At 46.8% G+C, this 26,810-nt stretch overlaps 3 protein-coding genes across 7 annotated transcripts in view; all 3 read right to left on the bottom strand.

The window, feature by feature from the left end:
• Positions 1-512: 512 nt before the first annotated feature.
• On the bottom strand, positions 513-4,897 carry LOC115416395 (intraflagellar transport protein 46 homolog). 5 transcript variants are annotated; one of them, XM_030130141.1, is made up of 7 exons: positions 4,745-4,897; positions 2,926-3,086; positions 2,456-2,754; positions 1,986-2,079; positions 1,507-1,638; positions 1,066-1,350; positions 513-928 (listed from the first exon to the last, which is right to left on the bottom strand). In XM_030130141.1, exons 2-7 carry the CDS (start codon positions 3,052-3,054, stop codon positions 863-865), a joined length of 1,005 nt encoding a protein of 334 aa, XP_029986001.1. In that variant the 5' UTR covers positions 3,055-3,086; positions 4,745-4,897; the 3' UTR covers positions 513-862. The 5 variants fall into 5 exon arrangements, with proteins under 5 accessions (XP_029986001.1, XP_029985998.1, XP_029986000.1 ...); XM_030130138.1 differs by having other exon boundaries at positions 513-1,350; positions 2,926-3,170; positions 4,745-4,895; XM_030130140.1 differs by having other exon boundaries at positions 513-1,350; positions 2,926-3,090; positions 4,745-4,895.
• A 3,099-nt stretch (positions 4,898-7,996) lies between these two features.
• On the bottom strand, positions 7,997-17,498 carry LOC115416386 (serrate RNA effector molecule homolog). The gene is made up of 21 exons (XM_030130122.1): positions 17,383-17,498; positions 16,390-16,512; positions 15,952-16,062; positions 15,722-15,874; positions 15,481-15,541; positions 15,072-15,369; positions 14,754-14,977; positions 14,574-14,681; positions 14,380-14,500; positions 14,189-14,313; positions 14,018-14,079; positions 13,340-13,418; positions 13,096-13,260; positions 11,470-11,631; positions 11,193-11,346; positions 10,866-10,978; positions 10,542-10,622; positions 10,267-10,417; positions 10,084-10,185; positions 9,655-9,772; positions 7,997-8,237 (listed from the first exon to the last, which is right to left on the bottom strand). The coding sequence occupies exons 2-21, from the start codon at positions 16,506-16,508 to the stop codon at positions 8,162-8,164; spliced, it is 2,583 nt and encodes an 860-aa protein (XP_029985982.1). The 5' UTR covers positions 16,509-16,512; positions 17,383-17,498; the 3' UTR covers positions 7,997-8,161.
• Positions 17,499-18,535: 1,037 nt separating this feature from the next.
• The window catches only part of LOC115416392 (high affinity immunoglobulin gamma Fc receptor I-like), a 10,582-nt gene continuing 2,307 nt past the window's right edge, over positions 18,536-26,810 (bottom strand). The window contains exons 3-9 of the mRNA XM_030130130.1: positions 25,302-25,413; positions 24,055-24,200; positions 23,034-23,276; positions 22,639-22,917; positions 22,155-22,397; positions 20,405-20,530; positions 18,536-19,615 (exon numbers count right to left, since the gene is read on the bottom strand). Of these exons, the coding sequence (XP_029985990.1) occupies positions 19,491-19,615; positions 20,405-20,530; positions 22,155-22,397; positions 22,639-22,917; positions 23,034-23,276; positions 24,055-24,200; positions 25,302-25,413 (1,274 nt within the window). The 3' untranslated portion in view covers positions 18,536-19,490. The remainder of the gene's footprint in view (positions 19,616-20,404; positions 20,531-22,154; positions 22,398-22,638; positions 22,918-23,033; positions 23,277-24,054; positions 24,201-25,301; positions 25,414-26,810) is intronic.

Below are 26,810 nucleotides of genomic sequence, written 5' to 3'. Positions count from 1 at the left end.
GGTGCCCCCCCTCATTAAACACGGTGGGTTTGGGTTGGTTTTTAAATGAAATCCGGTGGACTGGACCTGGTTCAGGGCTCCCCGGGACCGGATCAGGGTTCTGTGGAGGACGCAGACCGGAGCCGCCATCCCGGATCGGACCGGACCGTGCCGAGCCGAGCAGGACCACAACACTGCGGTGCACCATGGGAGAAGGAGGGGGCGGGGCTTGGGCCGGAAATGGACAATGAAAAAGGAAAGAAAACTAGGAAAAAAAAAATAAAGAAGAATGAAAATAAAAACAGAAGAAAAACAGAAATAAAAGGAAAAAACAGAAATGAAATAAAAGAACACCAGAAATAAAAGAAAACAAAAACAGAAAAACAAAAAAAGGAAAAAAGAAGAAAAGCAGAAACACAAATGTCTAGTTGTGTTTATTTTATCATTTTCTTTTTATTTCTGGGAACTACAAATAAAAACCAAGAATCCCATTAAAATATGAACACATCAAATATGTAGAAAACGACACAGACTTCATCTGTCAACGAAACATTTCTTTATTTCACTGGATTCTTTTTTCTTCATTTTTCTGTTTGTTTCTGACACATGTTGTAAACTCATCTGCTTCATTTAACATTTTTTTAAGAATAAAAAGAACAAACACAGAAAATACAAACACACTGGGGTCTGGGTCTGGGTCTGGGTCTGGGTCTGGGTCTGAGTCTGGTCCTGGTCCTGGTCCTGGGTCTGGGTCAGGTCCGTATGAAGTGCTGGAAGTCTCTGAACTCCAGGTAGAGGCTGAACAGCAGGTGCAGGGCCTGGATGTGGTTCTGGGTCTGGTCCTGGGTCTGGGTCTGGGTCTGGTCCTGGGTCTGGGTCTGGGTCAGGTCCGTATGAAGTGCTGGAAGTCTCTGAACTCCAGGTAGAGGCTGAACAGCAGGTGCAGGGCCTGGATGTGGTTCTGGGTCTGGTCCTGGGTCTGGGTCTGGGTCTGGGTCTGGTCCTGGGTCTGGGTCTGGGTCAGGTCCGTATGAAGTGCTGGAAGTCTCTGAACTCCAGGTAGAGGCTGAACAGCAGGTGCAGGGCCTGGATGCGGCCCCCGTAGACCGGTATGTCCAGCAGGGCACAGACCAGGTCGCAGTACTGGTCCAGGTCGCAGCGGAGCCGGGCCGACGGCAGGTCCACCCGGCCCAGCAGGTCCTCCATCTCCGGGGGCCACTCCTGCATCAGGCTGTCGATGTCCGGCATGGCGCGGCCGTACTGGACGCTGGCCGGAGGCTTGGACCGGTGCAGGGCGCCGATGCTGTCCACCCACGAGTCCACGGGCCGAGGGTTGAGCTGAGGACTGACCACACTGGTCACCTTCTTCAGCTGAGGGAGGGGGCGGGGCAGAGGGGGGAGGGGTAGAGAGGGAGGGGCAGACAGGGGGCAGGGCAGAGAGGGAGGGGTACAGAGGGGCAGAGAGGTGGGTTAGGGTTACAGTACACGTCAGGGGGCGTGGTCAGTGCAGGGGGCGTGGTGTTTTACCTCAGCGGCTCCATGCTGTTTGGTTTCCTCTGATAACCACAGAGACAGAACTGTGGGGTCGGACTGTTTCACACTGGGCTCATCCAGGACCAGCAGACCCAGAGAGTCCGACTGACCGTCAGGTCTGGGAACCTGGACAGGGGTCAGAGGGGTCAGAGGTCAGAGAGGGGGTCAGGGGTCTGAGGGGGTCAGAGGTTAAAGGGGGGTCAAGGGTCATAGAGGGTCAGAGGTTACACCGGGTCAAGAGTCACAGGGAGGTCATGGTTAGGGTCAGGTGTCACAGGGGTCAGCGGTCATGGGGGGGGGTCAGGGTTAGGGTAGGATTAGGGTCAGGGGGGTCAGGAGTTACAGGGGTCAGAGGTCAGAGAGGGGGTCATAGGTTGGGGGGGGGGGCAGAGGTTACAGAGGGTCAGGGTTAGGGTCAGGGTTCACAGTGGTCAGTGGTCACAGGGGTCAGGGGTCAGAGGTCACAGTGGTACCTTCAGGAAGGCGTCGATGTCTCCGACAGCTGGGATGAAGTCTGGGATGAAGGGTCTGAGGCTGTGGTCCAGATCCACGGACTGAGGGGTGTACCTGAACACACCACCACAACCAATCAGCTGCAGCCAATCAGCACAGACTCCGCCCCCTGAGGGCGCTTCACACCATTGGCCCCGTTTCCCTGTGTGTGCATGTGCTTGTGTGTGCATGTGCTTGTGTGTGTGTGCCCATAATGGACTGGACCCACCAAACAGGGTTTATGGATTATCCTGTTTCTGAAGTGACAGTGAACACATCACAGCTGATTCATAACAGGGAGTGGATTATTATCGTCATGGAAACGGGCTCAGTGATGGACAGAGATGAAAGAAGAAAAAGTACACATGTTTAACTGAAAGAAAAACCAGGTCTACACAGGTCCGGTTCTGACCCGGGTCCACACTGGTCCGGTTCTGACCCGGTCACTCACCTGGTGATGTACTGGAACAGCTCTTTGACCTCGGTGCTGACGGGCAGGTTGGCGTAGTGGGCGGGGTCATAGGCTCCCTCCGGCGCGGCGGCCTCGTCGTCGTCGTCGTCCTCCGTCTCCTCTTCGTCAGACTCCTCCTCCTCCTCTTCCTCCTCCTCCTCCTCATTGGGACTGGCTCCGCCCTGGATGCTCATTGGCTCTTTCCTCTCCTGTCGTTTGGAGTCCTCATCCAACTCGTCACTGCTGCTATTGGCCGACATCAGGCCACGCCCCCTGCTGCTCCTCTGCCTCGACTCCGACTGAAACAGAAACACAAAGCACGTAGAAAAATGACGTAAAGAACAACACGCAGAGATTATAGGTGATAGATTGTTGGCTGTAACTCCTGGTTCTGATGGACCAGACTGAGGTTCTGGTTCCGATGGACCCGCTGAGCCCGGTTCTGGGTCCAATTCTGGGTCCAGTCTCACCTGTGCGTGGTCTTGGGGGGCGGGGCTGTAAACGCTGGCTACCTCCTCTGCGTCGTTCACCTCCAGACTCTCGTCGTACGGCTGGTTCTTCAGCACTTTGGCGTCTTGGAGCCGCTCGACCCGATCCATGCGGCGCCGGACGGTTAACGGAGACCGGACATCTGTGTGACGGAACCACAAAGACAGAACCCAGCAGAACTGAACCAGTGTTCACAGGTTTAATGGAAGATACATTTGAACAGCATCTGCAAAACAAGAAAACAGAGGATCAAACAGAACCCAGGCCAGGACGGACCTGAAACTGACCTGAAACTGACCTTTAAATGACCTGAAACTGGCCTTAAACTGACCTTTAAATGACCTTAAACTGGCCTTCAAATGACCTGAAACTGACCTGAAACTGACCTTTAAATGACCTTAAACTGGCCTTAAACTGACCTTAAACTGGCCTTCAAATGACCTGAAACTGACCTGAAACTGACCTTTAAATGACCTTAAACTGGCCTTAAACTGACCTGAAACTGGCCTTCAAATGACCTGAAACTGACCTGAAACTGACCTTTAAATGACCTTAAACTGGCCTTAAACTGACCTGAAACTGACCTTTAAATGACCTTAAACTGGCCTTCAAATGACCTGAAACTGACCTGAAACTGACCTTTAAATGACCTTAAACTGGCCTTAAACTGACCTGAAACTGACCTTTAAATGACCTTAAACTGGCCTTCAAATGACCTGAAACTGACATTTAAATGACCTTAAACTGGCCTTAAACTGACCTGAAACTGACCTTTAAATGACCTTAAACTGGCCTTCAAATGACCTTAAACTGGCCTTAAACTGACCTGAAACTGGCCTTAAACTGGCCTTCAAATGACCTTAAACTGACCTTCAAATGACCTTAAACTGACCTTCAAATGACCTTAAACTGGCCTTAAACTGGCCTTCAAATGACCTTAAACTGGCCTTAAACTGGCCTTCAAATGACCTTAAACTGGCCTTCAAATGACCTTAAACTGGCCTTAAACTGGCCTTCAAATGACCTTAAACTGGCCTTAAACTGACCTGAAACTGGCCTTAAACTGGCCTTCAAATGACCTTAAACTGGCCTTCAAATGACCTTAAACTGGCCTTATGCTCATGTTAAAATAATGTTAAACTCACCTTAATATTACCTTAAAGTTGCTTTAAAATAACTTTAAACTTCTCTGACAGTTTCATTTGACATCACACAAATGCACACAGGATGGATCAGAGTTCACACAGGTTTAACTGAGAGGAGCACTGGTTTACCACTGGTTCAGCACTGGTTTCATGCTGGTTTCATGCTGGTTTCCCAGGTCCATTTCTCCACAGGGTGGATCTGTGTTTGCAGGTTTACCTGAAGCTGTTTCTTTCCCTTAAATCCTCCACTTAACCCTTAGTGTTTCTCCACCTGATGCTCTGTCCTCTTTCAAACCCTTTAAACTCACAGGTTTCTCTCTTTAACTGTAAAAAACTGTGTATTTTTCGGGTGCAGCTGAATTTAGACTGATCTGATCATTTTTTTCTCCGTCAGAACAGACTTTACCTCAGTTTAAGTCTCGTTCTAACTTTAGCCCTGGGTTTATTTCCCAGTATTTTTCTGTCAGATCTGGCTTTAAGGCTCATTTGGTCGGTACTCTCAGTCTACTTTAGGTTCTTATTTACTCTTGTTTCCCATTGGTGTCTTCTGTGTCGTTAGCCGTTAGCATACAGAAGCTAACCCAACCCAACCCGACCAAACCTCCTGACCCGGGTCTGACCCGGGTCAAATGCCTGTTCTGGGGCTTGTATTTACCGTCCTCCTCGTCGTTAATGTCCTATAAAGTCTCGGTGACCGTCCACGTCCAGTCCGAAGGCTTCAGTCCTGCTTCAGCCCGAAGCTAACGGAGCTAACGGAGCCACTGAGAGAGCACGGTATCCTGGCAACGGGACCCGCAGTGCATCATGGGACACGTAGTTCTTTGAAATTTAGACGATATTTGTCATTTCTGCTCAAATTATTGAGATAAAATCGTGTAGGAGACAAAGATCGGCTTAAATAGAGGATGAACCTGGTTAAGGGAGGTTTGGACTGAACAGGAACTCATATGTGACTGAAATAAACTGAAGAAAAACTATTTATATACATGAAATAGTTCACATTCTACTTATTCTGTAAAAGAAAATACACAATATTGAGCTGTGCAATGTTTGTTATTAGCATAGTTTATTTTATTGCATATTATTATTTATTAATTGTTGTAATCTTTTTTTCCCCATTACTGTAATCATCATCTATATTATTAAAGCCCAGTGTCCGCTGTGTGTGTCATTCAAAAGTGAGTTTAATGTCATTTTAAGGTCATTCTAAGGTGAGTTTAAGGCCAGTTTAAGGTTATTCTAAGGTGAGTTTAAGGCCAGTTTAAGGTCATTCTAAGGTGAGTTTAAGGCCAGTTTAAGGTCATTCTAAGGTGAGTTTAAGGCCAGTTTAAGGTCATTCTAAGGTGAGTTTAAGAATAGTTTAAGGTCATTCTAAGGTGAGTTTAAGGCCAGTTTAAGGTCATTCTAAGGTGAGTTTAAGGCCAGTTTAAGGTTATTCTAAGGTGAGTTTAAGGCCAGTTTAAGGTCATTCTAAGGTGAGTTTAAGGCCAGTTTAAGGTCATTCTAAGGTGAATTTAAGGCCAGTTTAAGGTCATTCTAAGGTGAGTTTAAGGCCAGTTTAAGGTCATTCTAAGGTGAGTCTAAGGCCAGTTTAAGGTCATTCTAAGGTGAATTTAAGGCCAGTTTAAGGTCATTCTAAGGTGAGTCTAAGGCCAGTTTAAGGTCATTCTAAGGTGAGTTTAAGGCCAGTTTAAGGTCATTCTAAGGTGAGTTTAAGGTCATTCTAAGGTGAGTTTAAGGTCATTCTAAGGTGAGTTTAAGGTCATTCTAAGGTGAGTTTAAGGCCAGTTTAAGGTCATTCTAAGGTGAGTTTAAGGCCAGTTTAAGGTCATTCTAAGGTGAGTCTAAGGCCAGTTTAAGGTCATTCTAAGGTGAGTCTAAGGCCAGTTTAAGGTCATTCTAAGGTGAGTTTAAGAATAGTTTAAGGTCATTCTAAGGTGAGTCTAAGGCCAGTTTAAGGTCATTCTAAGGTGAGTTAAAGGTCATTCTAAGGTGAGTTAAAGGTAATTCTAAGGTGAGTTTAAGGTCATTCTAAGGCGAGTTTAAGGCCAGTTTAAGGTTATTCTAAGGTGAATTTAAGGCCAGTTTAAGGTCATTCTAAGGTGAATTTAAGGCCAGTTTAAGGTTATTCTAAGGTGAATTTAAGGCCAGTTTAAGGTTATTCTAAGGTGAGTTTAAGGCCAGTTTAAGGTCATTCTAAGGTGAGTTTAAGGCCAGTTTAAGGTCATTCTAAGGTGAGTTTAAGGCCAGTTTAAGGTCATTCTAAGGTGAGTTTAAGGTCATCCTAAGGTGAGTTTAAGGCCAGTTTAAGGTCATTCTAAGGTGAGTTTAAGGCCAGTTTAAGGTCATTCTAAGGTGAGTTTAAGGTCATTCTAAGGTGAGTTTAAGGCCAGTTTAAGGTCATTCTAAGGTGAGTTTAAGGTCATCCTAAGGTGAGTTTAAGGCCAGTTTAAGGTCATTCTAAGGTGAGTTTAAGGCCAGTTTAAGGTCATTCTAAGGTGAGTTTAAGGTCATTCTAAGGTGAGTTTAAGGTCATTGTAAGGTGAGTTTAAGGCCAGTTTAAGGCCATTCTAAGGTGAGTTTAAGGCCAGTTTAAGGTCATTCTAAGGTGAGTTTAAGGCCAGTTTAAGGTCATTCTAAGGTGAGTTTAAGGTCATTCTAAGGTGAGTTTAAGGTCATTCTAAGGTGAGTTTAAGGCCAGTTTAAGGTCATTCTAAGGTGAGTTTAAGGCCAGTTTAAGGTCATTCTAAGGTCAGTTTAAGGTCATTCTAAGGTGAGTTTAAGGCCAGTTTAAGGTCATTCTAAGGTGAGTTTAAGGTCATTCTAAGGTGAGTTTAAGGTCATTCTAAGGTGAGTTTAAGGTCATTCTAAGGTGAGTTTAAGGCCAGTTTAAGGTCATTCTAAGGTGAGTTTAAGGCCAGTTTAAGGTCAGTTTAAGGTCATTCTAAGGTGAGTTTAAGGCCAGTTTAAGGTCATTCTAAGGTCAGTTTAAGGTCATTCTAAGGTGAGTTTAAGGCCAGTTTAAGGTCATTCTAAGGTGAGTTTAAGGTCATTCTAAGGTGAGTTTAAGGCCAGTTTAAGGTCATTCTAAGGTGAGTTTAAGGCCAGTTTAAGGTCATTCTAAGGTGAGTTTAAGGTCATTCTAAGGTGAGTTTAAGGTCATTCTAAGGTGAGTTTAAGGTCATTCTAAGGTGAGTTTAAGGCCAGTTTAAGGTCATTCTAAGGTGAGTTTAAGGTCATTCTAAGGTGAGTTTAAGGTCATTCTAAGGTGAGTTTAAGGTCATTCTAAGGTGAGTTTAAGGCCAGTTTAAGGTTATTCTAAGGTGAGTTTAAGGTCATCCTAAGGTGAGTTTAAGGTCATTCTAAGGTGAGTTTAAGGCCAGTTTAAGGTCATTCTAAGGTGAGTTTAAGGCCAGTTTAAGGTCATCCTAAGGTGAGTTTAAGGCCAGTTTAGTTTTATTTCGTGTACATAAAATCTGATCCAGAATAATCCAACATGGACAAACTAGATTGTCCGTTGAAAAGGAGTAGAACCCGTAGAACTGATAGACTCCACCCCCTTTTACAAACGAATAATCAGATGGATTCAACTTCAGCTGTGACACTTCTTTTCTTTTACATTTTGACAGGAACACTAAACGTCCATGTGAACCGTCCACTGTAGACGGTTTTAATCACCTCCAACACACATTTACATAGTCAACCTTTTTAACAGACACTATATTTATATAAACTTTATTTACTATTACAATTATTATTAATACATATGTTTAATATTGTTAATGTAAACCTGGTTTTCCCATTTGGTTCTGTATGAATGAGATGAGTCGTCATTCGACTGAATGTTTATCACCTGATGGTGAGTCTGAAGGAAGGTGATTTAATAAAGAACCAGAGGAAAGGGTCGTCTCCACCTCAGGTTTATTGAAAAGTGAAACAGATCAGATCGACAACAGACTGGTTGGTCCTGAACACACACACACACACACACACACACACCTTCTGTTCTATGTCCAAACACAAAGAAAAGAATCATGGGAAATATAGGAATAAAAAAGTTTTAAAAAAAAATTCAAAAGAATTCCAGGTCATCTGGAGCGTCCAGGTCTCTGTACTCGATGATGGAGCGGGGGTCTCCTCTGACGCCTCTGCACGCGCGCGCACACACACACACACACACACACACACAGAAACAACCAGAAACACACACACACCTCATCAGTCCATCATGTTCACATCAGTATTGCTGTGTTTCCACTACGTGAAACTGGCTCGACTCCACTCTGGTACCAGGTCCTATTCCAGACCAGGTCCACTCTGGTACCAGGTCCTATTTCCAGACCCTTTCCACTCTGGTACCAGGTCCTATTCCAGACCGGTTCCACTCTGGTACCAGGTCCTATTCCAGACCGGTTCCACTCTGGTACCAGGTCCTATTCCAGACCCTTTCCATTCCAGATCCTCCCTCTTTCCAGTCCCTGGTCGTCATAGCGATGCGGTGCGTTCCTTCTGTGTGCTCTGCTCACAGTTGCTGATAAACTCACTGGTTGCCTGTTGTCTGGTCAAACTCCTGCTGAATGTTTGCGTCTGAACCTCCTGGACAAACCATGGTGTAGTTTTACAGACTGTCATCATGTGGATTCACCTACTGACAGATTTACTGGAAAAGGGCGGGGCACACACACCACTGACCAATCAGAGGTCTGCAGTGTTTACACAGTGTCACCTTTAGTACCTGGTCCCCAGTCCTGGAACCTCAGAGGAGGAGAGACCAAAAAACTAGGACCAGGTACCAAGTCCAAAAAACTAGTACCAGGTACCAGAGTCCAAAAAACTAGGACCAGGTACCAGAGTCCAGGTCCTTTTTCGTAATGGAAACACAACAAGGACGAGACGAGTCGAGACCACATGGTGGAAACACAGCATTAGTCTGATTATCTGTGTGTGTGTGTGTGTGTCTGTCTTTGTGTGTGTGTGTGTGTGTGTGTGTGTCTGTGTGTGTTTGTGTGAGTCTTTGTGTGTGTCTGTGTGTGTGTTTGTGTCTGTGTGTGTCTGTCTTTAAGTATGTGTCTGTGTGTGTTTGTGTGTGTGTGTCTGCATGTGTGTCTTTGTGTGTGTGTGTGTGTGTGTGTGTCTTTGTGTGTGTGTGTCTGTCTGTGTGTGTTTGTGTGTGTTTGTGTGTGTCTGTGTGTGTGTCTGCGTGTGTGTCTGTGTGTGTCTTTGTGTGTGTGTGTGTGTCTGTGTGTGTTTGTGTGTGTCTGTGTGTGTATTTGTGTCTGTGTGTGTCTTTGTGTGTGTGAGTGTGTGTGTCTGTGTGTGTCTGTCTTTGTGTGTGTGTGTATTTGTGTCTGTGTGTGTGAGTGTGTGTGTCTGTGTGTGTCTGTCTTTGTGTGTGTGTGTATTTGTGTCTGTGTGTGTGAGTGTGTGTGTCTGTGTGTGTGTGTCTTTGAGTGTGTGAGTGTGTGTGTCTGTGTGTGTGTGTCTTTGAGTGTGTTTGTGTCTGTGTCTGTGTGTGTTTGTGTCTGTGTGTGTGTGTGTTTGTGTGTGTGTGTGTTCTCTCCTCACCTGCTGTTCCTCTGTTTGTTTCCAGGGAAACCGGCCCCTCCTCCTAAGTGACCTCTGAAGTTGTCATAGTTACCACGACCTGCCCCAAACTGACCGGGGGGGTACGGAGGACCGCCTCCTGATGGACACACACAAACACACACACACATAAACACACACACACACACACACATAAACACACATGTAAACACAGATGAACACAGCTGCTGGTGACATGTCTGAACACATGAACTGAAGACTTAGTACGGTTCTGGGCCTGACACAGATCTGGTCCTGATCCACATCTGGTCCTGATCTGGTTCTGGTTTCATTAGACCAGAACCCTTTGTACCAAAACCACATTTCGTTGTGACTTTCAGAAGTCACATGACCTTCACATGTCTAAGGTCTGTCTAAACCTGTGGAGGTCAAAGGTCAGGTGTGTGTTACCAGGGAAACCAGGCATGGGCGGTCGGACTCCTGGTGGATATCCCAGAAGGCTTTGCTGCTGAGGCGCCTGACCAGGAAACCCCTGCATCCCAGTGGGAGGAGCTAAAAGACAACCACACCAGTCAGGTCTGCTGTTCACTACATTACCCAGCATGCATCTGTCCTCTGCCCCACGAGTCTCACCTTGTGCCGGTGGGGGGAGGGGCTTGTTCTCAGGTAGGGCGGGTCTTTTGGAGTCCAGCAGGAAGTTATTAAAGAACTGGACTTCCTGTCTGACAGCGGACACTTTCTCTGCATGTTTGTTCAGGATGTGTTTACGCACAAACTCTGGAGCCTAAACCACAACAACAACAGGTTACCATGGCAACCGTCCACACAGGTGGATACAAATGGACACAGGTGACCACAGGTGGACACAGGTGGCCACAGGTGGACACAGGTGAACGTGTCTCACTCACCTTGAACTTCTTGCCGCTCAGAGGACAAAGCCATTTGTCTTTACTGAGCTCCTGAGTGTTGGAGGACAGGAACTTCTCCACCTGAAGACAAACAGACATCAGACAGGTGGACAGACACACAGGTGGACAGACAGACAGACAGACAGGTGGACAGACAGACAGACAGACAGACAGGTGGACAGACACACAGGTGGACAGACAGACAGACAGACAGGTGGACAGACAGACAGACAGACAGACAGGTGGACAGACACACAGGTGGACAGACAGACAGACAGACAGGTGGACAGACAGACAGACAGACAGACAGGTGGACAGTCGTACCTCTTGCTCAGGGTCTTTCTTTCCCAGTCGTGCAGCGTCCTCGTCATTCAGCGTTTCTGACGGCGACAGAAGAGGAGCCAATCGCTCCTCACACATCCTCTGATGTTCACTCACTGTCCAATCACAGCACAGAGTGGGCGTGACCAACTGCTCTGGTGTGTGCATGTGTATGTGTGTGTGTGTGTGTGTGTATGTGTATGTGTGTGTGTGTATGTCTGTGTGTGTGTATGTGTGTGTGTGTGTGTATGTGTGTGTGTGTATGTGTGCGTGTGTTTGTCTGTGTGTGTGTGTGTGTGTGTGTGTGTGTGTGTGTGTGTGTGTGTGTACCCTCAGCTGCAGTGATCTTGGCCACAGGTAGGGGTCCTCGTACGTGGATCAGTCCACAGCGGTGAGGCATCTCATCCTCAGCAGGATATTCACAAAAGTTATAATAATCCACTGAGTGGACCAGACGCAGGTAGAGCAGCAGACGGTCCAGCACCTACACACACACACACACACACACACACACACACACACACACACACACACACACACACACACACCATATTACTGACCACACTGGACTAATTGCACGCTTACAGGTACATGAAGCCCCTCCCACCTTCAGCAGCTTGTCATCAGTCTCCACGGAAACTTCAGATGAGGAGGCGGGGTCTTTAGTGTCACTGTCGCCCCCGGCGACACCCGTTAGCTCCTCCTCCTCAGCGCTGACCTCCTCGATCAGGTAGTCAGTGATGTTCTTCAAGACCGGGTTGGTCTCCATCTGAGGACCGAGATCAACTGGGTTAAAGTGGGTTAAAGCAGGTTAAAGTGGGCTAAAGTGAGTTAAGGTGGGTTAAAGTGGGTTAAAGCAGGTTAAAGTGGGCTAAAGTGAGTTAAGGTGGGTTAAAGTGGGTTAAAGCAGGTTAAAGTGGGCTAAAGTGAGTTAAGGCGGGTTAAAGTGGGTTAAAGCAGGTTAAAGTGGGCTAAAGTGAGTTAAGGCGGGTTAAAGTGGGTTAAAGCAGGTTAAAGTGGGCTAAAGTGAGTTAAGGCGGGTTAAAGTGGGTTAAAGCAGGTTAAAGTGGACTAAAGTGAGTTAAGGTGGGTTAAAGTGGATTAAAGCAGGTTAACTTAGTTAAAGCAGGTTAAAGTGGGCTAAAGTGAGTTAAGGCGGGTTAAAGTGGGTTAAAGCAGGTTAAAGTGGACTAAAGTGAGTTAAGGTGGGTTAAAGTGGATTAAAGCAGGTTAACTTAGTTAAAGCAGGTTGAAGTGGGCTAAAGTGAGTTAAGGCGGGTTAAAGTGGGTTAAAGCAGGTTAAAGTGGACTAAAGTGAGTTAAGGTGGGTTAAAGTGGATTAAAGCAGGTTAACTTAGTTAAAGCAGGTTAAACTGTGTCCATTAGGGATGCAAATTATCGATTAATTCGTTAATCGTTAGTTGGTTGCCCTTATTGATCAATTAATGATTAATTGATAAGCAACGATTTTCCTGAGAATCTGAATTTCTTTTTCAATACAGCCTATAAGAATAAAAGCTACATATAGTTTGTAGACTTCATGATAAAAGCATGTCCTATTCCTTAATGACTGATTTACTGAACCAGTGGATACAGTCAGTGTTTCCTGTGGAATTCATCTGTCGATGTGGTGGTGTGGAATGGAGGGGTGTGCCATGCATTTCACCAGTGGGTGGGTGCACATGCGTTTCATGGGGGGGGGGTTGTGTATTGCACGTGCGCAGTTCGGCCAGGGTACGCGTGCGTGATGGTTGGAGTGCAGTCTGTGCCCCCGTAGAAATGAAAGTGAAACTTTTCGCTCATTTATCTTTTCCCTGCATTTGTGCATGTATTTAGTCGGGGGTGCACAGACAGACGGTGGGTCTGTGTTTGGCTCCACCATGTCCATAAAGACATTCTGACTCATCAACGCCATGATCTGGTTCGATGACCGGCTATCCCAGCCACGGCGTCACAGCGCAGACAAACCAACAGCCTTCAGACAGATGCGGACAGGAGGACAAGGACAGTTAACCCACAATTAATAATTTAACTGAGCAAATTTTTATCGACAATTAATTGAGACTCGATTAACTGTTTACATCCCTAGTGTCCATGGAGGTTAAACTGAGCCCATGGAGGTTAAAGTGGGTCCATGTAGGTTAACCCGGGTCCATCGGGGTCCCGTTGCCCGTGTCCCTTACCTGCCCCGCCCACAGCGTCCCTTACCTGCCCCGCCCACAGTGTCCCTTACCTGCCCCGCCCACAGCTCGCCCCTCTGGTCCAGACTGTGGACCAGTCTTGCCGACAGTCGGATGTCGTTCCGGACCACCGGTCGGTGGTGGGTCAGTCCGTTGACGCTGCGGACGCGGCGGCACAGGTCTCTGTTCACCACCGGAGACAGTTCACAGTCCCTGAGCTGGAAGAGGCGGAGCCACATCAACAACGCCGCCTTTAAGGCCCCATATATGATCCCATGAGCGTGGGCGTACGTTTACCCTGATGTTCTGCAGGTTCCAACACGTCTCCTTTATGTTGACGCCGCGGTCAAAGGTCACCCAGCACCTCCGGAAGAACCTACACACAGCACACGCCCCAGAGCATCATGGGATTGAAACAGCACTGACCCTGCTTACACGACCACAGGAATCAGGTGTGATGCGTTCACAGTCACTTCGTAAATAGGATCATCCATAAACCCTGGTTCAGTCGTTTCAGTCCATTTTCAGATTTATTTAGAGTTCGTTCATACATTTGTGGTGACGCTGAATCCGACTTCCTGTTATCGTCGTCTACGTTCTCGTGTTTTCTGTGATTTAATAGGTTTTGCACATGCTCAGATGGAACTGAACTAAATAAACCAGATGAACCTGTTTACATGAATGAAGACCTGGAGAACTGGGACTGACCCAGGGGAGCTCATCTGACTGAATGTAATCAGATTACACTGCTTACATAATCATTAATAGAGGGTCAGTGTAAAGGGGGTCAGTGTCATCAGGGTCCATCTGTACATACATGAACAGAAACAGATCCATGAAGGGGTCTAAGATGGACCCCTGAGGGATCCCATTATCAATAATCAAACACACATTTAGGATCAATAATAATTAGATCCTGATCAGACTGTCAGTGTGTGTGTGTGTGTGTGTGTGTGTGTGTGTGTGAGGTCTCACCTGCGCTCAGGCTGAGGGTCAGACAGCGCCACCCGCAGGAAACCTGGGAATCTGCGACACAACTATACACACAAGGGAGACACAACCAGGTGTGTGTTCAAGTGTGTGTGTTCAAGTGTGTGTGTTCTGGTGTGTGTGTATTCAGTGTGTGTATTTGGTGTGTGATCTTACAGCAGTGATCTCTTCCTTGGACACCTCAGGTGGGATGCTTCTGATGAACAGGGACGTGGTCAGGTGCAGGGGGCGTGGCTTGGCTGGAGGCTCCTCCCTGTCCTTCCCTCTCTCCTTCCGTCTCTCTGTCACACAAACGTCGGGTTAAACCGTGGATTCAAACACATTCACGCCGTCTGACTCACACTCACCGTCCTCGTCCTCCTCCTTCTCCTCGTCCTCCTCCTTCTCTCCGTCTGAGTGGGAGGAGTCAGAGTCGGAGGCGCTGCCCTCTCCGCTGTCAGCTGACACGCTGCGCTTCCTCTTCCTGCCCTGAGGGTTAGGGGGCGGGGTTAAAACAGTGCCACTCGACCGCAGTGAAGCGCACAACCACAGTCAGACTCACTTTCTTGGTCGTCTTCTCCTCTTCCTCCTCCTCCTCATCTTTCTTCTCCTCCTCTTCGTCGTCTTTCTCCTTCTTCCCGTTCTGCTTGGCGTCCTCGTCCTCGCCGTCCTACAGGCACACATTCAGAGGCGTCAGTGTCCACTCAGCGTCCTCCAGCTGAGACGCAGGTTCAACTCTCACCTCTGTGTCTTTAGCCTCGGACGATTCTGCACCGCTCGCCTCCTCTGCTCGGCTGACCGATGCCTCAGAGGCCACACCCCCTCCGCCGGCGTCCGCCTGACATCTCTCCCCTCCGGAAGCTCCTCCCACAGGCCCCACCCCCTCCCCTCCACCGGCCGTGAGAGCGGTCGGGACCTCGAGGACCTGCAGGTCGAAGTCAGTGCCGCCCTCCATCTTTATCACCGCTGCAGAGGTCAACCGGACAGAGAGGTGAGAAAACCATATTACCCACAATCCACTGCTCCATCCCGCCTCACCCCGCCCCACCCGTCTGTTTACCTGCGTCCAGCAGTTTGATGATGGCCGGGGCGTGGTCCATGTCCAGAGACATGTTGTCCAACCAGTTGTTGTCGAGCAGGAAGAGGAAGACGCTCAGTCGTGTTTTTAGTGCAGCCAGTGACTCCGCCTTCCGGGCTGTGATGTCATCAGGGTGGTACTTGGAGCGGAACCACTCCTGGTCCTTATGTTGGAGGAAGAAATCCTGCAGCTGCTGCCGTCGGAAGTCCAGTTTGTACTGATTATAGCGTTTGACCGCCTCCGTCTCATCCACGCTGTCCTCCATGTTCAACAGGAACTCCTACAGTTGCAAAGACACACAAATAAAAAGACACACAAAATACACACATGTAAATACACACCCACAGATGACACACTGGTATTAGGTGGTTTTGTGAATGTGAGTTTTCACCTTAAAACTCCTCATGGTTGGAGGTCCAGGTGGAGGCAGATCAGGATCAACCAGTCCCAGTCTGATGGACACACACACACACACACACACACACACACACACACACACACACCTGCATCAGATACAACAACACATACAACACACTGGCACATCATCTGTGACCTGGTTCATTCTACACAGCTGTGAACGCGTGGACACGTCACAGCCGTGGACAGGTGGACCTGTCCCTGCTGTTCCTCACCTGCCCTGCAGGGGGTGTCCAGTGTGATGAGGGTGAAGATGTGGGAGGTCCGGGTGCCAGCCCTGAGGCCCCGCCCCTGGAAAGGGCCCGCCCCCTGCTCCTCCTCCTCCGTATGGCAGGTCGTAGCGGTACGGCTCCCCCCGGTGGTCGTCCCTGAGGGCGGGATTAAAACCGTTAAACACAGCTGACTTGGACACAGGTCAGTGGTGTCCTGGCAGCGGCGTCCTCACCAGTCTCTCCTCATGCGTTTGTGTTGTGGACTGATGTGTCTGGGAGGAGAAAACCTGTCTCTGCGTCCACGGTCGTAATCCCGCCTCCTCTCACGGCTGCGATCCCACTCTCTGCACACAAGACAATCATGTGACCATGTGACTGTCCTCTGTGGTGTCAGTCTGTCCTGTCCGTCCATCTACCTGTCTGTCCAGTCGTCCTGTCTGTCTCTCCATCTACCTGTCTGTCCGTCTACCTGTCTGTCCAGTCGTCCTGTCTGTCTCTCCATCTACCTGTCTGTCCGTCTACCTGTCTGTCCAGTTGTCCTGTCTGTCTGTCCCTCTACCTGTCTGTCCAGTCGTCTTGTCTGTCTGTACAGTCATCCTGTCTGTCCGTCTACCTGTCTGTCCAGTCGTCCTGTCTGTCTGTCCAGTCATCCTGTCTGTCCGTCCATCTACCTGTCTGTCCAGTCGTCCCTCCTCCTCTCCTCTCTCTCTCTTGACCGCTCCATGTCGCTCCTCTCTCTCCTGAACTTGTCCCGCCTCCTCCTGTCGAACTCATCATCGCTGTCTCCCATTGGTCTAAAAACGCACACACACGTGTGTCATCTGTTTGATAACTGTGACCCGTGGACATCCACTGCATCCGTCCTGTCCAGACACTGTTTGAATGATTCTGTTTCATGATCATCATTCACTTCAGCTGATCAACACAAACACCTCAAACACAATAATGTATTAATTATTGATCCACCAGCAGCTTATGCTCTCTGTTACTGAGAGACTGTTCAGTTTCCAAAAAGGAAAAACTGTCAAACAAACACTTTCAATGAAAACAGTTGAAATTGGATGATTCCCACAGTGTAAATCAAACTAATACAGTTATAAATGAAGCAGAGGTTCAGAACAGGCAGGTGGTTCTGTAAAAACTTATTCAGTTTTTATTATATTACAGACGTTATTCTACAGGAAACCAGAAGGAACTGAACTGATGGTATCAAAAACACATGTTTTCTTCTGTTAAACATAAAAGGGTTCTTTATAGTATTACTGTGTATTCAGTGGAACAGTAGAAAAAGTCAATTCCAAACTCTGCTCAAACATGTCAGCTGTTCCCACAGATTCAACAGAACTACTTTAAATGTGTGACTGTTTATTATGAAACAACCAAGTAGCAGTCATTAGCCTGTTAGCTTCAGTCTGGGAGCGCCGATTCTTCACAAACTGCAGATTAAGTTCAGTTTAAAACCCAGATAAGGTTTAGGGGAACAACAAAACAAACACATGAAAAACATAAACAAGGACATTTTTACCCCAGATGTTGAAAATCATCTACGGACTTTATGAAGCTAACAGCGGCTAATTACCCCGCGGCTAAAGCGGCTAACAGAGGCTGCTTCCGGTTGTAAAGTTCAGGAAATGATCATAAATGTGACAAAAGTACAGTTTTACCTGATGCTCCGCCGTTTGGACAAAAAGTAAAGATAAATGAAGCTAAATGAAGCTAACGAGCCGAGCGTCCCGCCGACACAACGAGATCACGATGAAACAACGAGACTTCCGCTTCCTGTGACGTATGCGACATCATGACACGCCCACTGGCGGACGGGAGGAGAACTGCAGGAAGAGACTGACGGGCACGCGACCCGGAAGTCCAGTCCGAAGAGTTTAGTTTGTTTGTTTGTTTGTTTTTAACAAACATTGCAAGAATAATGACAAACTCACACAAAAGCCTCATTATCAGCTGAAGGTAAATTCACTCCTATGAAAAGGCACACATATTACACGGTGTGTATGTATATTTATGGAAGTAAATCTGTGTCATCAGATTTGGAATTATAAAAGACATTGAATTAGTAGTGAATTCTGAACTGAATTCACTACTGAATTCTGAATTCTTTTTTTTTTTTTTTTTGCACTGAAATTAAGTATCTCAATTTTTTTGCACTGAAATTATTGTATCTGATTTTTTTTTTTTGCGCTGAAATTAAGTATATGAATCATTTTTTTGGCACTGAAATGAAGTATCTGAATTGTTTGTCTCTGAATTCAACTATGTTCATAAATTTAGAATGAAAAAAAAAATCAGATCCAATACATTCAGGTACAAACATTCAGATGCAAAAAATTCAGATACTTAATTTCAGTGCAAAAAAATTCAGTGCTAGAAATTCAGTGGCTTTTATAATTCAAAATCTGATGACACAGATTTATTTCCATACATTTCATGTTTCCATAGAAATGAAACAACAATTATAACATAAATGGCAGAATGAAAGGAGCATAAAATAAATAAACAATTAAAACAAAAACAGGGGAAAAAAAAGCCCAATAATTAAAATAAATGAATACAAGGGGTTTAGGAAAGCTTCCATTTTGTTTTAAAGTGTACATTTTATTTTCATGGGGATTAATTAGTTTTACACATGTTTTTAACAAGGACATTTTATTCTTAACAGCAGTCATGGAGGGGGGGGGGGGTGACATACCTACACTTATGTATGGAATATTTTGTAATAATAATGAGATTATTCTCTAAAAACTCCCTAACCCTAACCCTCCCCTCAGTAGACCCCTGGTCTGTTTTCTCTAAACTCTGGTGGACCTCCTCAGCTCCACTGCCTCAAAAAAACACTGAAACATTCGACTCAGACCTGGACTTTTCAGACTCTTTAAGACCATGTGACCGTCCTGACCAATCAGAGGCCACTGATGCCTCACTGACCAGATTGAACTCCACCTTCTGTTCATCAGTCTGTGTTTTTGAGTTTCCTCTGTTCAGATTCAGGTTGGAATTCACGTCTGTAAAAAGGGGAAAAATCACAGTTTTTATTGTTGTTCTATTTGTCCCATCATGCATTGAATCAGTAAATATGTCGATGATACTGTCATGTGACTAATCCAACACAAAAAAATATGACCCCATGAATGAGACTGAAGGTCAAAGGTTAAATGTCCACTTTTAAACTCAGTTCATTCAGATTAAAGCTGCTTTATTTTTTCTTCCACAGATAAACAATACTTTTTTTATTTACATGTTTGGAGTCATTACAAAACTTACAAATCAAACTTCAGTCAGAGGCAGATCCCAGGTCAGTCAGTATTCATGTAAATAAAAGGGTCCATGAACAGAGCCTTGAGGAACTCCCCTGTGGGTCATTCTGTTCACACTAACATTTACACAGATCACGAGTTCAAGTCATCAAATACATGTTTTTGTGGGAGACAGACATGGCAATTTATACAAAGCAGAACAAAATAGAAATCCAGGACAAACCAGACCCAGTGTCAGTTTTGTAAACGCCATAACACAATAGCGCCGTAACGCTGCGTTCAGGTCACAACACTGCAGGATTCAAACCAGCGCAGATGTATGATCAGAATCGGCTCAGGACTCCGAGCAGAGTGTCTCCTCGTACATTTGCACGTCTCTGTTCATGGTTTCATCGACGTCTGGGTGGACGTTAACAGAACTGTCGTTAACGTCCTGTTGGTCGACCCGGCGACGGTTACCTGGTAACCGCTACCGTCTGACTACTACTCGTTTAACGGAACCAAAGTTAGAAATGATGTTCGGTGGTGATGTCATCGTAGTCGTCCTGGTCCTGGTCCTGGTCCTGGTCCTGGTCCTGGTCCTGCCTGTTTCTGGATGTAGACGTTGCTATGGAAACGGCCTTGCCTCTCCCTGCACAGTGATCATCAGAACAAACAGGAAGTAGAAAAAAAAAGGTGTAAAAGAAAAAGACAGTTCAGACGAGTTCATGACAAAGACATCAGTTCAGTCATTAATTTGTTCATTCATTCATTCATTCATTTGTTCATTCATTCATTTGTTCATTCATTCATTTGTTCATACATTCATTGTTCATCTGTTCATACATTCATTCGTTCATTTATTCATTCATTCGTTCATTCGGTCGTTCATTCATTCGATGGTTTATTCATTCGTTCGTTCATTTGTTCATTCATTCATTCATTCATTCGTTCCTTCATTCATTTGTTCACTCATTTGTTCATTTGTTTAGTCATTCATTTGTTCATTCATTCGCTCATTCATTTGTTCATTAATTCGTTCATTCGGTCGTTCATTCATTTGTTCATTCATTCGTTCATTCATTTGTTCATTCATTTGTTCATTCATTCATTCGTTTATTCGGTCGTTCATTCATTTGTTCATTCATTTGTTCATTCATTCATTCATTTGATCGTTCGTTCATTCATTCGTTCATTTATTCGCTCATTCATTTGTTCATTCATTCATTTGTTCATACATTCATTCGGTCGTTCATTCATTTGTTCATTCATTCGTTCATTCATTTGTTCATTTGTTCGTTCATTCATTCATTTGTTCATTCATTCGTTCATTCATTTGTTCATTTGTTCATTCATTCATTTGTTCATTCATTCGTTCATTCATTTGTTCATTTGTTCGTTCATTCATTCGCTCATTCATTCATTCATTCGTTCATTGGACCTGTGTTCCTGTACAGAGACACCATGAGGCCGGTGGAGATGAAGTATGGAAGGAAAACCACCAGGTACCGGAGGAGGACCATCCGGTCTGAGGTGGACTGGGTGGACTGGGGGGACGGAGGACCACCTATGGACACACGTTCACCTGTTCAGGTCAAAGGTCAAACTCACACCAGTGGCACATCTGATTCATCTGCAATCGTGTGGACAGTGGTGTCTGATTGGGTAGTGCAGTCCGTAGCCCCGCCCCCACCTGCTGATGACTTTGACTGTTTATGTCTATAACTCAGTAACAGTATTCAGGATTTATTTTACCCATAATACACACCCGGTACTTAGCATTAGCATTAGCGTTAGCGGTCAGTGAGCTGCTGTTGAAGACGCTCTTGGACCAAATCCAGAACTTCATCAGCTCTGTGATCAATGAACCTACAAAGACCTGTTTTGAAAGGGTTCCAGGACCCCCAAGGGTTTATTTCATATGTTTTAAATATGACTGAAACTATCTTCACTCATACACAGAACTGTCATGGACGCCTGAACACAACTCAACACAAGGGAACCAGAACATGGCCACCAGAGGGCGCTGACGACCACCGGAGTGAAAGTCTGAAACACTGGGAATCAGGTAGAACCAGTTAAAGTCCACAGAATCTTCTAGAACAGTCTACAAAATGACCGGACCTTCACAACAAACTCATGGATTAGATCGTGTTTGAGCACACATTCGTGCTGTTGGCGGTTGGCGAGCACCTGGAAACACCTCCGAGGAGATCAAAGCCTCAGGTCAGGGGTGTCCGACCCTGGTCCTGCAGATCTACTGTCCTGCAGGTTTCAGATGTTTCCCTCTTCCAACACCTGATTCAGATGATCAGCCTGTGATCCAGGTCTGTAGAAGAACTACCGTCAGGTGGACTGGAAGAGGAAACATCTGAAACAGGCCCTCCAGGACCAGGACTGGTGACCCCTGCCTTAGGGGCTTTTCAGACTCGGAATCCAGATCCGTGCTCTACCTGGATACGATCACACCTTTCCAGCAGATGTTGCGTTCACAAGCACGTACGGTGGTGGAGTGGGTGTTCCAGGGTCGAACCAGCGAACGCAGACGTGACAGACCCTGAGGTCACAGGTGGTTCTGTTTTATCTGTTAGCCTGTTTGAGGCAAAGAGAAGAAGAGGCACCTTCGCTGTCCCTGATAGAACCGAGCAGTTCGGTTGATAAGGTGAGCCCGTGTCCTCTGGATCCGGGGCCGGTACGGTGGTTAGGTCACTTCTGGTCTCAGGTACAGATCGCTTTCACACGGTAATGTTCCGTACTGGAATCCACGCAGTCCGTACCAGGACGACCCTCTGAGCTGGACTGGGGTACGGTACTCACACATGGAATGTTTGCATTCACACTGATAAAATGACCGTAGTTTCTGGACTATGAGCCGCACTCACCCCGTCTCCAGCGTCTCACCATCCCTTCATTGCCAAGCTTACGTGCAGCAGCTCTAGTTCCTTCTTCATCAGTTGGATCGATTGTTAGCCCAGAAAACATAAATTAGCCGCATCATATTAGAGCCGCGGGTTCACAGTGTGTGTAAAAAAATAGCAGCTTATAGAGCGGAAAGTACGGGAAGTGGACTTTGGGGTCCCGTGTACTCAGATATGGACTCAGAGACCCAGTCTGAAAACGACTCAGTGTTCATAGAATACAGAAATACTGTATGTACCAAATATATGTGAACCCAGAGTGAAGGTCCTGACCTGAGACGGACATCCAGCTGGGCGGAGACTGTCCAACTCCTGTGATGTCACACCTGTAGACGCCTTGATGAGCCTGTGACACCTGGGGGATGGTCATGTGACCTGTGGGCCCGGCGCCGATGAAGGAGCCATCTTTATAGAAGTCAGCTGAGCGGTTGGAGGGAGTGCGTGTTTGACAGTGTAGAGACACTTCCTGTCCCTCCATCACAGGGAGGACAGGACTCTGCAGGATCACCGGTCCACCTGGACACAGAGACAGGACCGGGTTGGACCAGCGAAGACACCAAACACCACAAACATCTAACATCACAACAATAGGCCCCATGAAGGAAACCGTATAGGAGCAGACGTCGTCCTCTGGGTCGTCTCCTACGTATTCTCATAGTTTGTGGACTTGAATATTTTCTTAAATGCGACTGAACGTTTCTGCTCTGAGGCTCATTGAGTCCGACCGAGGCCTTCAACTGGGCCTTCAGTCTCTTACCGTGAACCGTGATGTTGGCGGAGTTGCTGCGTCTGGTATCTAACTCACACCAGTAGATGGCGCTGTCCGGCTCCTTGGCGGTTTCCAGGACGCAGCCAGACGACGTGGGCTCGCCCCAGTCCACGCCACAGCGGGACGTCCTGGTGCCACGGCGGGTGAACCTGCGGACCGTCCACCCGGACCAGCTGCTGTTATGACCACAGCTCAGAGACAGGGGGCGGTACTCGAAGAACTGCAACGAATCCGGAGACACGGTGAGAGTGGGCGGAACCACATCATCTGTGGACAAATGACAACACAGCGATCATGATGTTAAACGTGTCTAACAATGAAAGTGGACAAAATAAACTCAAGAAACAAGATGAAAACAACACAAAACACTCTGCTGTAAATACCTGCGACCTTCAGCCAGCTGCTCGGGGACTCCCCCAGACCTTCGAACCCACATCTGTATTCACCTTCATCCGACCTGGAGACTCGCCGGATGGTCATGTGACCCTCGGAGGAATCTGAAAGGTGGGTGCCATCTTTGTAGAAATGAGCTGGGAGGTCCGAGGGCGTCTTGGTTTGACAGAACAGAGTGACGTCTTGACCCTCTGTCACCGGGACAGCCGGACTCTGCAGGACCACCGCCCCATCTGAACCACAAAACAAACAGAACCCTCCTAGACCGGAACCCTGAACCCAACAGGAAGCAGAGCTGCTCTGGTGTCAGCGCTGATGGATGGGTTTGTTGTTGAGTGGGTGAGTCGCACATTCACTTCCCTTTAATGAAACCAGTTCCTGAAGTGAAACCCACAGTTGGACCGTTGGTTCCATGGGACACGTTCTGGGTCTGGGTTCGTTTATGTGTATATTTATATGTTTTTAACTGTTTAAGCCCAGGTTTGGGTTTAAATGAACTGGTGGATCATTTAAACTGAGGATCATCAACGTTAGCATCTAAAACTGACCCGGATCTGAACCCAGGACACATCCAAATCCGGTCCCAAATCTGGTTCATATCTGATGTTTTTAATGCGACTTCAGTCTGAACGGCCATGACACATTTCATCTGACTTTTACGTCATTAAAATGCGACAAACAGAGGAGACGGGGCCAAATCCATATGTGATGTCACTTCAGGACGTCGACTGTTCACGAGTCTGATGACATCATATTTCAAACATCAGACTGCAGTGGGAATGGAGACACGAAGACACGAAGACATGAGGACATGAAGACAGGAGGACATGAAGACACGAAGACATGAGGACATGAAGACATGAGGATGAGGACATGAGGACATGAAGACATGAGGATGAGGACATGAGGACATGAGGACATGAAGACATGAGGATGAGGACATCACAGACAAGATGAAAAACCTAAGACGATGAAAACCACATAAATGACGTCAGTAAAAGTGTCTCTGACCGGTGACGGTGATGTTGACGGTGTGGCTGCTCTGTCGGCCTGTGGATTCACACCAGTACAGTCCAGTGTCCGGAGGTTTGACCGTCCGGACATCACAGCCGGAGGACGTGGGATCCCCCCACCCGGACCCGCACTGGGACAGGAAACTGGAAACAGACAACAACCAGTCCACCAGTAAACCAACATGGAGGCGGTTCCATCACAGAAGCTCGACGGCCAACGGACGCCACCGTGACCGAACCCTGAAGACGAGGACAGAGATGAACCACTGGACGGAAAAGCATCTAGAGTTTGGTAAATGAAGATGAGGAGGATGAAGACTGAAGGAAATCAACGAGAAAAGGTTTCAAGATGGAGAAAAACAAACCATTCACCAATACCTTTAGTCACCACAGTATGTCACCATAATATGTCGCATACACCAACAACAGGCCGACGATAGCCCGACGACAGGCCGACGACAGGCCGATGACAGGCCGACGTCAGGCCGACGTCAGGCCGACGTCAGGCCGACGTCAGGCCGACAACAGGCCAACAGCAGGCCGACGTCAGGCTGACGACAGGCTGATGATAGACTGATGATAGACTGACGACAGGCTGACGGCAGGCCAGCGATAGGCCGATGACAGACCATTGATAGGCTGACAAAAGGCTGACGATAGGCCAATGACAGGCCGGTGATAGACTGACGATAGACCGACAATAGGCTGACGATAGACCAACGATAGGCTGATGATACACTGACGATAGCCCAACAACAGGCCGATGATAGGCTGACAATATCAAATCAAATCAAAGTTTATTTCTATAGCACTTTACAACAACATAATGAAGCCCAAAGTGCTTTACATCTAAAAGCATGATTAGATTATAAGATAAAATATCGTCAATAGGTCGACGATAGGCTGACGATCGGCCAATGATAGGTTGATGATAGGCTGACAACAGGCAGATGATAGGCTGATGATGTGCCGTTATATGTCCCAGCACACTGATACTATACTGACAACATGCTGTTATATGACCCAACATGGAAACGATATGCTATTATATGTCCCGATATGCTGGCGATGCGCTGTTTATATGTCACGATATATGAATGATCTGACATTATATGTTCAGATGTGTCAACAATATGCTATTAAATGTCCCAATACATAAATGATATGCTGACGACATGCTGTTCTATGTCCTGATAGGCTGACGGTCAACCATTCTATGTCCTGATAGGCTGATGGTCAACTCACCCTCTGGCGGTCAGTCTCCAGACCGTCCATCCAGAACCGAGCCGTTCACAGCTGACTGCGATGTCGGAGTACTCTGGGTGCTGAGTTGAACTGGGGGAGACGGTGACTGAGGCTGAGGACAGGAAAACAAACACACATTCACTGAAGAAAACACATTCAGGAGGAAGTGGAGCTGAAGGGACTGAACTTTAAGAACTGAACAGAAACTACAGTTCAAGGAAACACTGTCCACTCGCAGAGGTTTAAGGGTTTACCCAGGATGCACTTTAATACATCTTTCATCTGCTTTTCCCTCATGTTGTAGTTTTAGTTTCTTCTTTTTTGTGCTGATTTTTCTGACATTAACGTCTGAATAAACGCTGTTTTCGTTGGTTCCTGAATGCATCGTGTTTGTACTTGTTTGAACCAGCGTTTGAGTTTGTTTTGTCAAAACCTGATGGAAATGTGGTCGTCACAGCGTCTGCAGCGACGCCGACCAAACCACAGCGTTTTGGACGACGTTCGGTGAAAAACAGGAAACTCTGAAACCACAAACGCATCAGTCCAGTAGATGGGTCGACAGCGCTAGTTTCAATTCGCAGAATTCAGGCCAAGGTTTGAATTCAGATTAAGAAGCTTTAGTCGAAAAAAAAGACTGTATGTGGACCAACGAAGTGAACCTGGACCCAATGAAGACCCGATGGAGACTTGATGAAGACCTGACAAAGACCTGATGGAGACCTGACGAAGACCTCATGAAGACCTGATGGAGACCTGATGAAGACCTGATGAAGACCTGACATAGACCTGATGGAGACCTGACGAAGACCTCATGAAGACCTGATGAAGACCTGACAAAGACCTGATGAAAACCTGATGAAGACCCGATGAAGACCCAACGAAGGCCTGATGAAGACCTGATGGAGACCTGATGGAGACTTGATGAAGACCTGATGAAGACCCGATGAAGACCTGATGAAGACCTGAAGAAGACTTGATGAAGACCTGATGAAGACCTGATGAAAACCCTATGAAGACCTGCTGAAGACCTGAACCCTGAATGGACGGACCATCATCATCATCTCTGGACACAGTTCAGGTTTTGCACAGGAATCAAAAGTGGATCAGTCTTCACAAACAGGCTCCATTAAAACCCATGGATCAGGCCTAGGTCCAGGTCAGGGTTAGACCAGGTCCAGGTCCAGGTGTGGCTTAGACCAGGTTAAATAAATGCTGGGTTTCTTTAATTATTCTTAATCCCAGTTTGGTCCAAACTCAGTGAATTCTAAACCTGTTTTAGTGTCGACTCATAACAGACTGTGTTTGTGTTGAACTGTGACGTCTGTGCTCAGATTATCCTCTGTATGTGACGTGTGTGTATGTGTGTGTCTGTGTGTGTCTGTCATGTATGTCTGTGTGTGTCTGTCATGTATGTCTGTATGTGTCTGTCATGTATGTCTGTATGTGTCTGTCATGTATGTCTGTATGTGTCTGTCATGTATGTCTGTATGTGTCTGTCATGTATGTCTG

The sequence above is a fragment of the Sphaeramia orbicularis genome, unplaced genomic scaffold (assembly GCF_902148855.1).
Source record: "Sphaeramia orbicularis unplaced genomic scaffold, fSphaOr1.1, whole genome shotgun sequence".
In the NCBI taxonomy this organism is placed as follows: Eukaryota; Metazoa; Chordata; class Actinopteri; order Kurtiformes; family Apogonidae; genus Sphaeramia; species Sphaeramia orbicularis.
Note: the sequence above shows the minus strand (reverse complement) of the source record. Positions and strands in the feature narration are given on the sequence as shown.

Bases quoted from the DNA above. Each gene is read 5' to 3' on its own strand.
- LOC115416395 (XM_030130141.1), bottom strand. From the start codon at position 3,054: ATGGATCGGGTCGAGCGGCTCCAAGACGCCAAAGTGCTGAAGAACCAG. The intron at 2,080-2,455 runs GTGAGTGACCGG...TGGTGTGTTCAG, and splicing joins CTGTTCCAGTACATCACCAG to GTACACCCCTCAGTCCGTGG. The intron at 1,351-1,506 runs GTAAAACACCAC...CCCCTCCCTCAG, and splicing joins AACAGCATGGAGCCGCTGAG to CTGAAGAAGGTGACCAGTGT.
- LOC115416386 (XM_030130122.1), bottom strand. From the start codon at position 16,508: ATGGGAGACAGCGATGATGAGTTCGACAGGAGGAGGCGGGACAAGTTC. The intron at 16,063-16,389 runs GTAGATGGACGG...TCTTGTGTGCAG, and splicing joins AGGGACGACTGGACAGACAG to AGAGTGGGATCGCAGCCGTG. The intron at 14,682-14,753 runs GTGAGAGTTGAA...GTGTGCCTGTAG, and splicing joins CCGAGGCTAAAGACACAGAG to GACGGCGAGGACGAGGACGC.